The 16,133-nt window shown below is 50.7% G+C and overlaps 1 protein-coding gene across 7 annotated transcripts in view; it reads right to left on the bottom strand.

The window, feature by feature from the left end:
• The window catches only part of NF2 (NF2, moesin-ezrin-radixin like (MERLIN) tumor suppressor), a 47,557-nt gene that overhangs the window by 16,777 nt on the left and 14,647 nt on the right, over positions 1-16,133 (bottom strand). For all 7 annotated transcript variants that reach the window (XR_010375357.1, XR_010375358.1, XM_064466733.1 and 4 more), the window contains exons 5-13: positions 12,213-12,281; positions 11,647-11,729; positions 10,874-10,949; positions 10,428-10,562; positions 8,048-8,122; positions 6,522-6,635; positions 3,999-4,121; positions 3,406-3,623; positions 1,914-2,019 (exon numbers count right to left, since the gene is read on the bottom strand). Coding sequence is in view for 5 of the 7 variants with exons in the window: in XM_064466733.1 (XP_064322803.1) it covers positions 1,914-2,019; positions 3,406-3,623; positions 3,999-4,121; positions 6,522-6,635; positions 8,048-8,122; positions 10,428-10,562; positions 10,874-10,949; positions 11,647-11,729; positions 12,213-12,281 (999 nt within the window). In the remaining 2 variants the exon portion in view is untranslated. The remainder of the gene's footprint in view (positions 1-1,913; positions 2,020-3,405; positions 3,624-3,998; positions 4,122-6,521; positions 6,636-8,047; positions 8,123-10,427; positions 10,563-10,873; positions 10,950-11,646; positions 11,730-12,212; positions 12,282-16,133) is intronic.

The following is a 16,133-nucleotide window of genomic DNA, read 5'->3' as shown; positions in this document are numbered from 1 at the left end:
AGAAGCAGCTCAGCATTACAGCCTCATTAAGGAAGAGAGGAGCTGGAACTGTGCACCCTTTGGCAGAGCTGCCGTTCACCTGAGGGACAAGAACCTCCCAACAGCAGCTTGCCAAACCGCTTCATCCCTCAGGCTGCCCGGGGCTCATTCCCTCCCCTGGGCTGCGCTCGCCTGCCGGGTGCCTCTGGGCGCTGGCGGGGGAGGCAGGCTCGCCTGAACCCGGCTCTTTGGAGCAGCACGCAGGAACAGGACCTCAGCACATCTCTGCCCCAAACACACACACAGCAGAGCGATGAGAGGGGCCACAGGGGAAGGGAGAAGCGAGACCAGCGTAACGGGCTGGAAGGGCCAGCAAGGTGTTGTCACCTGCATATGGGCGCAACAGTCACATGTGCATCCTCCTGACCTTGGGAAACAACGGCCCTTGAGCCTGTGCGATGCAGTGCGGGCTACGAGAGGGGCAGGAGGAGCAGCAGCCGCAGGAGGCGACCCCGCCACCTAACCAGGGAGGAAAAAAGCATGTCCCCTTCCCTCCTGGCACTGGCAGCCATGTCAGGAAGGCCAAGGCTCTTCAGGGAAAAGAGAGGATGCAGCGCCCGGTGTCTGGACAAGGCAGTCCTGTGTGGATTGCCTCCAGGCAGATGTAGCTGGAGGGGTGGAGCAGAGCTCCATGCAACCCTACAACACTCTCACTAATGAGGCTTTAACTCCACAGGCAGGGACACAGCCAAGGTGGCTGCCCACCAGCGTAGGCATGGGGATTTAGGCTGAAGGGCTCGCTAGCTGGGGTTCTGCTGGCTTGACCAAGGATGGACACAGTAACACGAGGGAAGAGAGACAGAAGAGCTGCCCAAATGCCAATGCTGACGTAGCCGTGCAGCAGAGTTTCAATGAGGATGCTCCACCCTGTGCACAAGTGAAACCCAGAACTAAGGAACTGGTGGATCCCAAACACCTAGTGACTTGTAAAATAAGGAGCACTCCAAAGCTAAGCTTTATAAAGTACCGAGGCAGCTGGCACTTGGCTGAGTGTCCCACAGCTAAGAGCACCTGACTATTTTCCATCACTGTCATTTTTAAAAGCTTCTGAACATTTCTGCAGGGAACTTCAGAGAATCAGGATGAAAAGTTACTTCATCTCAAGCTGTCTTCAGTCTGCTCCTCGAAAGCTTCCAGAGGAGCAGGGAAGGAGTCTGCAGGTAGAAATTAAAACTTCCGTACTCAACAGGCCAATAACCTCCACATACGTCTGTTGAGTTTATTTCTGAAGCCGATGAGCTCTTCCCCCCTTCGCCCCTCGGGCCAGCAAGGCAGCCGAACTGGTGGCTGTGGCAGGTGGGAGCTGTGGGGAGGGGAGCACATGATGGGTTTTGCAGGCCCTGCAGCACAATTAGCGAAGTTGAGGAAAGGAACTGCCAGACGGATCAGAGCACTGGTCATTTAGTCTGGCACTTCAGTCCCCGGCAGCAACCAGGACCAGATGCTTCAGAGGCAGGTGTGAAATCCTCTTAATGGGCAATTATGGAATAATCTCCCTTCAAGGAAGTTTTTTTCCAGCACACAGAGGCACAGTGTCCAGTTTATGCCCCAAAAATGAATTTACAGGTTCTGAACAATGTTTATCCCACCTAACAATACGGACATCCTCCATTTCCTAAGTATTTAACCCTATTTTAAAGGCTGTTGCTGAGCTGGTGCGTTCCCCACATGCTAGCAAAGCATGGATCTGACATGATGGGTAAATTGGTTTAAAATTTGCTGCCTTTAATGTCACCAGCAGCTCCCTTGCTCTTGTAGCAATGACGGAGCTCACAGCCCTCCACTGATGGGATGGAGATAAAAGACTCTGCCAGGCTACAGAGGAGGGCACGTTCACCAGCTAGGAACTGGGGACTGCACCACAGAACGCTTACTGTGTAGGATGACTTGCTGGTGATCTCCAAAAGCTTCTGCTTTGCTCTCCGCTCAGACTCGCGAGCCTCCTGAAGGTCTTGCTTTAGCTGATCGGCCTCCTTTGCCCTGCAAAGAAAAAGAGCAAATGGCAAATATCAGATTGAAGTTGAGAGGTATGAGAAGATGGAGAAGCAGGATTATAGCGGAGGTGCAGAAGAGGCTGATATTTGTCCCGCAACAAGACCTAAACTAAGAAATCATTTGAGCAAGGGAAACGCCAGGACCCCTGACACGTGTGACATTTTAATGAGCACAAAAATCCAAGCCAGAGAAGGGCAGCTCTGACAGAGGCTCTGTGTGAGCATCAGTGAGCAAGGCCAAGGGCTGGAGAAATGTGCCACAATGCCAGAATGTGGAGAACAGCTTCAGAAGTTAAGCTCAGACTTGCAGCAGGAGAGGCAGTTTTCTGGCAAGTTAGCATCTACTAACAATTATTTACCATATTCAAAAGGAAAAAGCAGCCAAGATTGCACAGGTTTACCTGCTTGCAGGTCCCAGCAATTCTAAAGCTACTATTTACCCTTGAGCCTCAAGGAGGACACCCCTGACAAGGAGGAAGCCAAAGGAGGGGGGGAAGCTTTCTCTGCCAGACTGAAATTTGAGTGGAGACTTCTCAGACTAGAGACCAAGGCAAGTAGGAATGGGACACAGGCAGCGTTCATCCAAGCAGAACGGCTGACACCAAGCAAGCTCTCCCACGGAAAGGAGTAATCGGTTGGAAGGAAACAAGGATGATCTTTTACTTGCTCACTACCAAATACACTGTGGGACCTGGGCTCTGGTGTCAAGAGGATGGAAACACCACTTTTGACAAGAAACAAGGACCCCAGGAGCTAGGGAGACCTCAAGGCTAGCCTGAAAGAGAGACCTCCTGACTGGTGAGAAGGGCTAAACAACTGAGAGGTAAACAGAGGAATAAAAGAAAACAGGGAGTGTAGATCTACCAGCCAGAAGAAAACAAAACAAAACAAGTATTATTAATGTTGTCAAATACTTCAGAGATGGCAGAGATGGGTGTTTGCAGGAATCACCCAAAAGTAGTGCTGGCTTCCTCTGCTTCTGTCAGGGCGTGGAAGGCAGAGGGCCAAGGACCATGGCACCTTCTCCCCTAGTAGCTGACAGGCCCTTTCCCTGCTGCTCTCACCACAGTATCTCTCCTAAAGAAGGCTTCAGAGAAGGGTCTCCAGCCCAATTCAGGGAAAGATGAGGGCCACCACTGCTCTACCAGTGCTGTTTCCCACTCAGGGACAGCCCAGCTGTGGCAAACTGCGAGATGGAGAGAGAGAAACTGGCTGAGCCCTGGGGCCATGTGCTGTTGTAAGTGCACAGGAGGCCAAGGGCTCACAGCAAACCGTTGGCTGGGCTAACTCAAGATAGGAGCAACTCACGCAGCTACGTCAGAAGGGGGTTGGAAAGCAAAGCAGAGGCAGCTGCAAGGTTGTACCCTCTGACCTCCTCTCCGACTCCTCCGCCATTTTCAGTGCCAACATCTCTGCCTCCAGCACCTTCTGTTCCATCAGTCGCTTCTCCTCCTCTGTCCGGATGGCTGTGGCTTTGATTCGCTGCATCTCCTGTTCAGCCTCAGCTGCTTTCTGAGCCAGGAGCTTGGCCTCCTCCTCCGTGATCTGAGCCTTCTCAGCCAGCAAGTCTGCTGTCTCTTCAGACCGCATCTGAGAATTAAGGCACATTAAGCCATTGAGCACACTCAACGTTTCCCCAAATGTGCTTACAAACCCCAGAGCAGGACCCTGAGCTGCTCATTCTGCACGGCCCATCGAGTCCCTCCCTTCCATGAAAGTCTGCAGCCTTCTGCAGCCAAGACCTGGATGTGCCCAGGCTCTGTCCAAAACCATCCTCTGTTGTGCTCCTGCCACAGCAGGCCAGCAGGCTGGAATCAACCTCATCCAGCCTCCCCATCACTGTCCACCCGCAGCAGTCTGAGGACAGCCATAGGACAGTCACAGCGTCCTTCCTAAAATGCTTCAGTGGTGGAAAGGGCGCAGAACAGCTGCAGTGCCTCAGGAAACAACCTCCTAGAGTCTCACCAGAGCCTCATTGGCCATCGTTGCCTCTTCCTTTAACTGCATCAGTCTTCTCTCCAGCTCATCCCTTGTCCTCTCGGCTTCTTCTCTCATTTGCTTCTCTCGGGCCAGGCGCTGCCGTTCCATCTAGGGAAAAAGGTGTTGGTGAAAGCAAGGAGAAGTATGAAGGCTTTCCACAGCATGAGAAAGGGTTGCTACGTGGAGGATAGAGCACAGGGCTGCACTGCTGCCTCCTTCTGCTTATCAACACAGGGAACTTCAATAAACAGGGGGGATATGATGCACCCTGCTCCCTTGAAGAGAACCATTCCCAAGACAGTTCCCTTCCCTCTGATCAGGCAGTCACCCACAGCGCTGCCCCACAAGCTGCCTGCAGGTGACTACGTCCCTGCACAGTTCCCTCCTACGGCTGACTCAGGCAAGCAGGGTCCCAAGAGCTCCGGCTCTGCCTTGGGTTTTTTACAACAAGCAAAACTGAAGGCAGGGCTGGGCTTAAGGGCAGTCTGAGGGCACCTTCAAAACATTGAAAACAGACACACCGCAAGGCGGGAGCTTGAAGGACGTGGATAGCTTCTACTTTTGATCAGAGACCTAACCCAGGAGGCTGGAAACTTCACATCTACTCATTTATAGGGGAAGTTGCAAAGGGCGCAACCACCCCTATCAATTCTGAAAAACACAAACTCTCTCCCTCCAGCTCCATCTGCAGGAAACAGCAATGCTTTTCCAGGAGGGGAAGAGGAGGAGGGGTGCGCTGAGACAGCCCACCAGAATCCTGCTACCTCTTCCCAGAAGATGCTGAGAGTGTTGTGCAGACAGAGCGTGCCCAACAACTGCCTCTCTGCAAGCCAAGCGCCCAAAGGGAGCCATCGGGCTGATTAACACACCAAGTTCAAGCACTCCAGTACAACAGAGATGGGTGCATTATAAATATCCACGCCACAGCAAGGACTCGCAGCACTGCACAGGCCACCTGCTGGGTTTAATAAGGGAAATAAGTGCAACAAGACACATTTCGCCGCTCCTTGGACACCAGCTGCGTTCTGGAAGTGGGACGCCCACTGCTCTAACGGCTCTGCTTCCTTCTATTAAAGGTTCCCCTCATTAATTATCATTACAATCTCCATCCCACTCAGGACTTCCATTAACAAGGATTCCCAATATAAAAAGACTATCTGGAACCAGTTAACGACAGTGAATCCTGGGGAGGGAGGAGACAGCAGGCGAGACAGCACGGCAGTGAGCTCGGGAGAGGGCAGCCAACCCAAGCAGGAGCCTGACCCTACCCACAGAGCACAAGAGCTCTGGATTTGGGACCTTATGCGAAACGAGAAGCTTCTGCTTGCTCTCACTGCCTGTGAGTCACCTCCCTCACCTCTCCCAGCAGTCCAACTAAGCACAAGATCTCAGCTCTTGCTGGCCGTGTTCAAACACACCAAAACCTCACAAGATTGCACAACCTGTCCCTGAAGCCGCCAGCGCTTGGACGCCACGCTGCTCCTTCTAAGGAGGACCTTTTGCTTTGCTAATGCCAACTCCTTACTGATCAGAGGAATCCCTGTGGGAAGCAAAAAGCCCCTCTTCCCCAGAGGAGCTGGCCTGGTTACCCTCGTAGCGACTCACGTGCTGTCCCCTCCTGCCACCCCACAAGCTACGGGGCAGAGAACTGCTTCTGGAGGTGCCTGCAGGACAAGCCCCATCACATCTCCAGGCCAGCGGAGCGCCTCAACCCCAACTCCTGCACCATGCACATGCTTGAATCCATTGACTTAGCAGTCCCTTGAGCATAATGCTCTCCAGGGTGCAAGTGGCTGCTTCGGTTTCTTCTGCTGCTATCTAGTGGCTTTACTGCGAAAGGGACATTGATATTCTAAGCGCTAGGACCCAGATTAGCTGTGCAGGTTTCAGCGAGTAGAAAAGGTCTACAAGCAGAAAACAATGATTCATGCAATCTAATTTACTGATATATGCTCATCGGCTACATGCTGCTGCCTCCAAAGAGCCGTTTTTGCCGCCTGGGCTGGCCTGCGGCAGATAAAGGAGGCCAGCACCAAATTAGCATGCAGGCTGCACGCCCCGAAACATCGGCGCGCATTCCATCACCATGTAATTAGAAAACGAGATGAAGAACTACAGCAAAGCACAGCTCCCCCTCACAGCCCCTGCTTTAATTACAAGCAACTACCCCAATGTACCGCACCCTCCCAGCTACGGCGCCCGGGCATAAACCGAGGCAGAGAAGACGCATGCACTTGCAGGACACCCAGATCAGCCCTTCCCTCCCCTCCTCCCAGTTTTGCTCTGGCATGTGGGGCTGGACTCGAGCTGCCAGACTGCCATCCACCTGCAGAGCCAAGTTGAGAATGGCTGGCAAGGTGGGAACTGGCTACTAAAAAGAGATGTTCAGCTGAACCGTCCCTCAAAGCTGCTCCATGTGCCTGATGTCATTCTGGAGACAGTTCCTCCCCGAGTTCATTTGTGTTTCTGATTTTGGCTCACGGTCTAGTTAAACAAGGTGTCTCTCACCTGCTTCCTCGCTTTCTCCTCCCTGGCCTGAGCTTTCATCTGCTGGACCTCCAAAGAGTCTGCCTTCCTCCTCCTCATGAAGAGGTCGTGGTTTCCAATACACAGCTGAAGGATCTGTTCCAGTCAGGGGTGAAGAACGGAGAGAAACAGCTGTACGCGTGATGACAATGAGGTGGTTTGTATTCTTGACACACAAACCCACTAGAACTGCTTTGGTTTGGTGCTTGTAAGCACTTCCACCCACTGATCCCAAACCTTACAAGCTCTCAGAGCCCTGTGAGGGGCAGGGAGCCACGGCACAGCCAAGTCCCGTACCAAACGCCAGCTCCTGGCCTAGCAGCTCCTTGGGGAGACCAATTCTCTGTGTATCCAGCACAGCACGGTTCTGGCAACGTTTTTACCAGTCCTAAAAAGGCATGAGGCCAAATAATGAAACAAAGAGACTTCTACAGCTCTGACCTGTTCTCTGGTTCTCGCTGTTCTTTTGGGCATTGAGAGTGAGGAAAAAAAAAGGAAAACCACTTTCCATCTTGGACAAATAGAAGGGTTATCAAGGGTTATCAAAAACTTCCCTGGTATCTTCAGACACCTTTGCTGAAGGGTTTCAAGCACCAGTGTGGCTTCCTCGGGTACTCAAGGAGGAGGCAGGCAATAGTAGAGGAGGGGCAACACTAGAGGAGGGTTTGCAAAGCGGTGGGCACACAGAAGAGTGAAAGCTCTTTTCAGTGATAAAAGCAGGCTTGTCAGCTGATATTCTTTTCTAAAGGACTGATTCACATGCCCATCTTCCATTTCGCAAGTCACAAATTACTTCTCTGGAGTCAGAGGAGCTGCAGCACTACGAACCTGATGAGTGCCATGAATGAGGCCTCTGTCAGGATGCCCCACCTCCCTATGGCACACAAAGTACAGGAGAGCAAAGGTCCCTCGTGCGACTTAATGAGGGTGCACAGCTACTACAGGATCTGTGTCAAAGCTCCCCCAGTTACCAAATCCAGAACATTAGCTAAAACTGGTCCCTACCACAGACGCTGAACAGAACAGCTCAACATAGCCCACTCCATCCCTGTACAAGGAGAGCATCCTCAGAAGGGACCAGCCTAGGAAGAGCCCGGACTGCGACTCTGTGACCAGTGCACCCCAAAACAGGGAGATCTACATCACAGGACAGAACAGAAAAGGTCCACAGGAGAAGAAAGGGGATCTGGGGCAAAGATGGGGGTCATGAGAAGGTTTTACTTACTCAGTGCTTCGGCCGTGCAGGTCATCTGCAACCCCAGGGCTCAGCAAGGGAGCACAGAAACAGGGGAGGGGAAAGAGGTTCTGTGAAGGAGCTTGGCTTGAGCTTCCCCTTCTCTCCTAGAGGCTACAACAGAGGGGTTGCTGCTGTACCAAACCCCACCTACAGCCCAGCCAGGCCAGCACACTCTGCCTGCTTGAAGGAGAAGCCCCAGGAGGACATTGTCTGTACTGCCGGCAGAAAGTACTGCTGCAGGCTATCAAAATTACTCTGTCTGTAGACTTACCAGCTTATTCACACGCAACTTTGATGAATTGAATTTAAAAACATCAATCTTTTTGTCCAACGGCTTAATGGTAAACTGAAAAGGAAAAAATAAAGAGGGAGAGAGTTATCAGAGAGCAGTGCATTTAATAAAAACGCAGCTATAAAAGTCTTACTGAAAGCATTGGCTCGGAGGAGGTCAGCAGTGTCAGACAAACAAGGCTGAGAGCTGTCCCCGTGGCTCTTAGCCAAGCGAGAGAACTGGTATCAAAAGCAACCAAGGAGACAACTGTTCCCCCGCTCAGAAAGACACAAGTGCCGTGCAGCAGCCATGGGAGTGCTGCCCACCTGCAGACCACAGCGCCCGTCAGCCGGCCTCCTCGGCAGGGCACTTTGCAGAGGGCAGGGACAGTTCCGCAACCCCTGAGGAAAGGCAAGGCACTGCTCTCCTGGCAGCTGCAGAGAACCGAGAAGGTACAGCGGAAACTCATGACACTTCAGACCGGTGGAAGAACCCGCTCGGCTGCCTGATGGATGGCAGGGATGTTACGTTAGGGACGCAGCAACAGGAGCTGCCACCCTTTCCGTTGATGCTTCCGCTTGCAAGAGCTCCCAAAAGGATTTTCCATCCATTTTGTTCTCCAGAAGGCAGCTGTCTCACGAGACTTGCTCTGCAAGTCTTTATATTAATATAATATTACTCCCTCGCTCTAAGTTGGTTTAATGCTCCGTGTGCCAGTGGAACAGCTGTAACCACAGCCTGTGTTTACCCTCTCCAGAAAGCTTCCCCACAGCGGGTCTCTCAAGAGGATACAGGTGGCATTGCCAGGCTCAAGTTTCAGTAAGACAGCCCCTAGACAGAGGGAATACTCCAAACTAACAAAAGGATACTGGAAGAGATGGAGCGCTCTGCAACACCCCATTTTTCAGGAGGCAAGTGTCTATTCCATCACTCCACACACACTACAAAAACACCCGGCTGAAGAGACAGTGCTGGAGCAGGAGTCCGTGCCCATGCGAGTACGTGTGTTCGTCAATACACCGTACTGCCCAAAAGGGCTCAGCCACGCCCGCCCCAGCGGCATTCTGTTTTGTCAGTTTAAGACCCAATCTTTAAAGACTTTCCCACAGGCAGACATGCGTGAATGTCCCTGGACCCAGGCTCGGGCAGAACTCCCACCAGCCACGGAAAGCAACCGCAGGAATACGCCAGGAGAGGAATTTCAGTTCCACGTAAAGAGTCAACCTTTGTTAGGATGGATTAAACCCCTCTGTTGCGTTCATGTAGCTGTTGTACCCAGCTATTAAGCCTGGTTACTATCACGTCAGGTCTCCTTGTGGCCGTCTTATTACAGAGGCGACTGATCTGACGGAAGGTGGCAGCCCTTTCCCCCAAGAGAAAGCTCTATTACAGTCTCAGTCAAGGCCTGCTTATGGAGGCTTCAGTCCCCAGATTTTTGAGGCCTGGCCTGATCAGACAGCCGCCACTGCACTCACGTATCACGGGGAGGAAAGCCTTCAAAAGCCACTCAGTACTGGGCTGCTTTGCAGAGTGGTGAAGCTTTTATTTTTAAGGAGTAAAACAAGCGAAGAGAATTCCAGCATGGCCTTACTTCTTACAAAACTTCACAAGACATGCAATAAATGCAGCTGATGAGAAACCTTTAGCTTCTACCCCAATCAATATCATGTTTAGATCAGAAAACAATATCTGATGAGGTTAATTTTCTTCCTTACCATAAAGACAGCTGCTTTTCTTTAAGCAGCTCTCACGGACTGAAAATTGAGCAGGGCAGTTTCCTCTCCACAGCCAATTCCCTGCTGTTCTCAGCTAGGTTTGGCGGCCAATGATTCGGAAGATTCACATTTATGCCCTGGATTTAATAAATACCTATGCAATAGCAGGCTTTTATCACTCAACTTCCTAAAAAGACTCCAGCTACCACGCTAAGCCCAGCAGCCTGGAAATTCAAGATGATGTAACAATACGGAGAGAGCTCCTCTCGTCAGGAATACATCTCACTGCATTTCATAACGCAGTACGTGCACACAGTGATATACACCATAATACAGACAGTAAAGCAGAGATCTCAACTTCTGAGCTTTGGTACTTGGGCTTAAGCACATCAGCAGCATTTCGGTTTTTGAAAAAAAGAAAAATTACACAGCGGGTTTGAACGTTCTCTAAAGCCAAACGGGAGGACAGCTCCCGCGTGACCTCTTGTACACCCACTCCCGAAAGGTTTCAGAAAGGCTTGGAATTAAGATTTCAGCTGGCAAAGCGGAGCTGCCCTTAGCTAAGCTGGTGATAGCAAGCGCAGCAGACAGAAGCTAAGAGAAATTATTTCAAATCGCAAACGTGTTCTTACTGCTCTCAGGGAAGAGGGGAGATGTATCCATACCTCTTTATCGCTGTATGAGATATTCCGGATCTCGTTCCACGGAAAGGAGATTTTAGGGGTCAACCTGTTGTCTGGGTCATAAATGTGAAGACCCAAGGCGTCAACTCCAAGGAGTAACTCGGTGCCCTTTTTGTTCTACGGGAGGGAAGAAAAGAGCAGAAAACCCCTTTATTCCACTTGGAGGGTGTGACACAAGGTGACATGAGGTTCCCCGACCAGCCCTGAGCAGTGACCCACCAGCACTGTGCATTAAAAGAGCTTCTGCCTCCCCGGCAGCCAGCAGCGAAGCTCGCTGCAGCAGGGGCTCCCACCAGCGCACCGCAGCCATCTCCTGGGTCTGCTGGCTCTCCAAGGCTCCACTCATCCAATCTCACAGCAGCATGAAAGATGAAGACTAACACGTGAGCTACACCAGCAAGAAAATACAACCCACGATCTGCACTCACCCTAATCGCAAAATAATTCACTCCATACATCTCCAAGTCCTGAGCTATCTTCAAATACTCCATTTCAGCTTCATCTCTGTCAGACAAAAAAAGGCCAGCGTTACAATGTTTGGCACGGTCAGAGAGCGGGGGATGGCTGCTCTTCCTGATCCTAAGTACTCACAAGGCTTTAAAGCCTGGACTGTCTGTATCGCACAGGTCAAGCCTGTCTTTGCTGGCAGGATCAATAAAGTCCAAGAGCAAATCCTACTCTGCAGCTTGCCAGCATCTTAATGGCTGACGCCTGCCTGGCCAGATGCAGAGCGTCAAGCCTTGCTGTGTCCATCTCCCCATCCCACAAGCACAAAGAGGAAATCCCTGGGTGGGAGGCCCCTCTTTCAGATCCATCTGACTTCGGGCTTATCCCCCACAGGGAGCATTTTACCACCGGAGGCAGCAATACACCTCATTGGTCTGAATCCTCACTTCTGTTCCTGGTCCAAAGAGCACCCTGACCCCACAGGCGGGCAGGGCTGCTGTCTCCCTGCCCCTCTGTGGGTGGTCCTTTATGGAGCATGAGCCCTGGGTTCTCTTGAGGACCCCGTCAGTGACCAGGGGACAGGAGGGCACATGCAGAGCAGCCAAAGCAAGCCCTCTGCCCTTCGTGAGTCTGCTGCAGAGATGTGCTGGGATTAAGCAGTGGAGCTCATTCATTGCCTGCCCAAGCCTCCCAAACCCTGGTGACTCCTCAGGCAAGGGGACTGACCCTGACTATCTCTGCGACACACACTCACCTTGCTCTGCCTCGGTGCTCTGCATACCAGGCTGTTATCCTTTCCTCCCACATCTCCGGAGTCATCTGGTACAGGTTTATTACCTGAGGTAGGTGGGGAGGCAGAGAGGTCACATCGCTGCTCTTGTCACAGCCTCCTTGGCCAGCAAGCAGGCCACAAACACCCAAGCTCCAAGCAGCCCCTCCCCACGCCACGTCCAACCCCAAGAGAGGCGACTCAGCGGGGCACACTCGGCCCTGCACCCTGTGATCACCCAGTGCTGCTGGCTCAGCCCTCCCAGGCACGTGGCACAGGCAAACTGACCCCAGGCCACAGCCAGGAGATGCAGGCAGGATGAAACCAAGAAAACATTTGTTTCCCTTTTTATTAAAATCTGTCAGAAAGAGATTGTATTCTCCTCCCTCAATATACCTTTTTGGTTTGTTTGCCCTGGTGAGGAAGCCCAAGGAAAGCGAAGCAGGGAAGACCCCAGAGGCAGTCCCACAGAGACCACCTTTGCAAAGGGCTCTGTTACACAAAACACCACCAGGCTTGGAAACCTACTCCTCCACTCAGCCGAGCCTTACCCGCTTTGGAAGCAGCTCCTCTTGTGCCAGGAAGCCTCGCTTGTGGACGTTGGGATCGTAATCACCGTACTGGAAAGAAGCACAGGCATTGTGCCCACCCCACATTACCAACACAGGCAAGTAAAACTCTTCACCCTTCACAGCCAGCCCTTGGGAAGAGAGCAAATGCAGAATGCTCACACCCTTCCTGCCACAACCTGTTGGAGCAGGGAACATATGCTGCTCGATAAATTTAATAACCGCATTTTCTTTGCCATTTGATTGCTAATAGAAACTAACATCCTCCTACTCGTGCAGCAGAGGTGGAAGCAGAACAAAACTTCCCACTGTCAGTTGATGTCCACCATCAGTTGACATCCACCATCTGCCCCAGACGATGGCTGTAGGTCCCTTCCCATCAAACAATTCTATTCTTCTCTAATTACCAGAAATTAACTACCAAAAAATTATTCTACTCTAATTACCAAAAAATTGCCCAGAAAACACTTCCTCTGACACAAGGGAAGACTCACTCTATAGCTGAGAGGTCCTTGCCCTCCCACCATTAGTGGGACAGGGAATCAAGATATGGACAAAGACCGTCCCCAAAGACTGGCTGATACCAGTAATCCATCCGAGGCAGATGGTGGTTTCTCTGCTGCTGCTTACCGCCCTAACAAGCAAACATAACAAAAAATGACAGGAGCTTGACTGAGTCCTCTCAGGCAGGTGATGGCTTTTCTGCCTGAGGGTCTGGGTCGCAGAATCCAATTCAGATTTGTTGAGTGCATCCAGTAATTACTAGTATTTGTTTAGATTTACATCCTTTTGAGCTGCATATAAAGTAACTGAGAAATAAAACTGCTTATTAACAGACTGAAAAGCCGAGCGTCCCTGCAGTGTGTGCAAAAATGGATTTACCTCCTGCACAGGTTATGAGGGCAGGAAGCCACTGGAAAATGGCACCTCAAATAACCTCAGTTATAACCTCAAACTTTGCAAGTTCAAGAGAAGAGGACAATGTGAGGCACGTACACAGAATGCTGCGATTTCCATTCACCTGGCAAACAGGACTTCTGCAGTGACATTACCCAATTACACAAGACACGGCAACCTTTGCTCGATCCGCTGATTTTGCAAGGAAGACAGCCCTTCCCTCCCCGCTCTTCCAAAGGGCCTCAGCTCCAAAAGTACAAAACAGTGACAATTTTTAAGACCAAGACCAAGACACACCTGGCGGTCATGTAGTAAGTCAGGAAGCTTTCCGTATCAGCCTCCTTTTAAAGACAGAACCATCACCTTGTACAGTAAAACCAGAGCTCAGCATCAAAAGTCTACACACAAATCCTCTCTGCAGCCCAGCAAGCAACGTTTCATAGATGATAAGGAGGGATTAAAGACACAGATATTGATTTGGAGCCAATGCAGATGCAAAGGAAGCATGCAAGAATCCCCATTGACTCAGACTTCAATTAATAGAAAACAACTGCCACAGATTTCATTCAGGAGGGTGCTGAGCAGTGGCAACTGTCTGTCTTCCAAGGTCTACAGATGCTCAGAGCTCCTCAGAAAGCAGCGCGTTGCAGGTACTCCTCCCTTGAACCCACATCAAAAGGCAACAGTGATAAAGACATGGCGCTGGCAAACGAAACAACTCCAATAACCTTGGAGAGGCAGAAAATATATCATTTCAGGTGATGAAAATAATAGCAAATATGATTAACACAATTATTTTTGTTGTGATCTACCACGGAGGTCCAAGACTGAGTATGGATTATGTGTATTTCACATGGTGAAAAATATTGCCATGTCCCAAAGGAACATTTGCACCGAGAGAGGGTCTGGATGAGAACATTAACTATTCACAAATCAAAAATCAAAAAATGGCTTAAGTATCACAGTGTACACTGGCTCAAATGATTCGGGAAACATACTTTTTAAGACCTTCTCGGTTAAATCATTACTTCAGCTCCTGTTAATTGAACTACAATTAATATTCATGGTTACACATGGAAGCTGCCTTTACCTTGCTCATACACCTGGCTTACATCGTCCTGGATAAACACAGGCACGTTCAGCTTCAAACTATGAACACCAAGTATTGTTTGTTTGGGGAAAAAACACAAAAATAAGGGCCCTTTGCCAGTGCTGCAAGATTTGAAGAGCTGAGAGGGCTGCAGCATGGCAGTGATCTGCATTTAAGGGGCAAGAAACGGAAGAACTTCCTGGACATTACCATTGTCTGCCAGGATGTGTTCTTCCGTAGATTCCACATATATCCCAGCTATTTAAAACCTGAACTGCCTCCAACATCTGCAAGCGGCATGGGTAGTTTGAACGCAGGGCTAGAGGGGAAAACACACAGTAATTCCCCAAATGATATAGAAATAAATAAGCTTTTATTTTTATGACCCACGTGCTTACTTTGTTATTGCAGGTAGGTGTGCAACAACACTACAAACCGACCTGTCTGTCAATCAAATGGCTGCAAATACCCCGCTATGTCAGGCTATTATGCCCCTAATCGTGCAAATCAGCATGTTATTAGTGAAATCACTGTGCTCAGTGGCTGCTTGCTTGTCCAGAAAGGATGTCGTTATCCTATTTGTCAAATAGGAAGGAAGGAGATGACCTGCAACATCTAAAACATGCTAGCAAAGATCTGAAAAGGCTTCCCTTTTTCACCCTCTCACAATCTCTGTGCAGAATCAAGACACGCAAGGTCGGGAGAATGGCTCTGAGCCCAGCTGACCTCCTCCAGACAGCTGAGCGACGAGCACGTCCAGCGAGCTACTGAGCACAAGGTCAGCAGCCGAGCCACGCGAGGAGAAAGGGGGCGCACCGCAGCCCTGCTCCAAATCACAGCCTGCTCCTGATTGCAAGGGCAGAAGCTGTCAGGGCCGAGAGTTAACAGCGCTCAATATTTACCCAATGGTTTATTCATTCTGGCAACAGGAAAAGTCATCCCCTCCACATCCTCAGCTCAGCAGGTCAGCGGGGAAAAAGCCGAGTAAGTGTTTACTCATGCACTCTAATAAGAGTGATGACTGTTCCACACAAATAGAAACATTTCTAAAAGCAACTCGTCTTTCCCTGGCTGGAGTCTCTCGACTAAAGTACAGTTTCATCAATATTCTGACTATGAGGAGAAAACATCTTTTTCTAGTAAATGCAAACATTCATCATCAAAGAGCACTGCGGCACGTCACCCAGGGCTGTATTCGGACAAACCGGGCACGAACTAAAGGATTACAAGGAAGATTTTATGGCAACCTGGAAAAAGCCATACTGAAACACTGAGGACTGGCCTCCAGTTCCAGACAGCCTGGATCAGGCCCCCTCTGCAGGCAACAGAGCCAAATCCCCTCTCCTGCCCTGTCGGCTACAGTGGTCTCACAGACCAGAGAGCTTCCCTGCTTCTCCTGAACTGCTTGACAGTTGTGATTCCCTGGGACAGGCAAACAGGCCGGACCCAGGGCACAGCCACTTGCTGTGGTCCTGCGAGCCCAAACACCTGCCTAAATCGCATCCGGAGAGTCAGAACTGACTACAACCATGAGGCTACAGCCGGGCTGCGACCAGACTCCAGTCACTCCCCTTCCGAAGACACCATCTTCACACACATAAACTGGAGATTAGCTAGAAGACTTGTTAACTGAGCAGCTGCATGTGCTGTGCATATACAGGGAGAAATTACTTCCCCTCCTGTAAGAGTGTCCCCACTTCTCAACCTTGGGCTGCTCCCAGGAGTCCCCCTGCTGCAGGTTGCTGCAAGCCGTCCAAGGCTGCAAACTCCAGACTGGTAAAGAGTGTTCTCTTAAATAAATCCTCAGCAAAACACACTGACTCTGGGTGCAGAGCAGAATTCACCCAGGAAACATGGGGAAGTTAGTGACTGCTGACCTCTTCCTCTGTCTAGTGAGGCCAGACACCTGAGATCCA

The sequence above is a fragment of the Phalacrocorax carbo genome, chromosome 15 (genome assembly GCF_963921805.1).
Source record: "Phalacrocorax carbo chromosome 15, bPhaCar2.1, whole genome shotgun sequence".
NCBI classification, from domain to species: domain Eukaryota; kingdom Metazoa; phylum Chordata; class Aves; order Suliformes; family Phalacrocoracidae; genus Phalacrocorax; species Phalacrocorax carbo.
The sequence above is the reverse complement of the archived record's forward strand: the minus strand, read 5'-3'. Positions and strand labels throughout refer to the sequence as shown.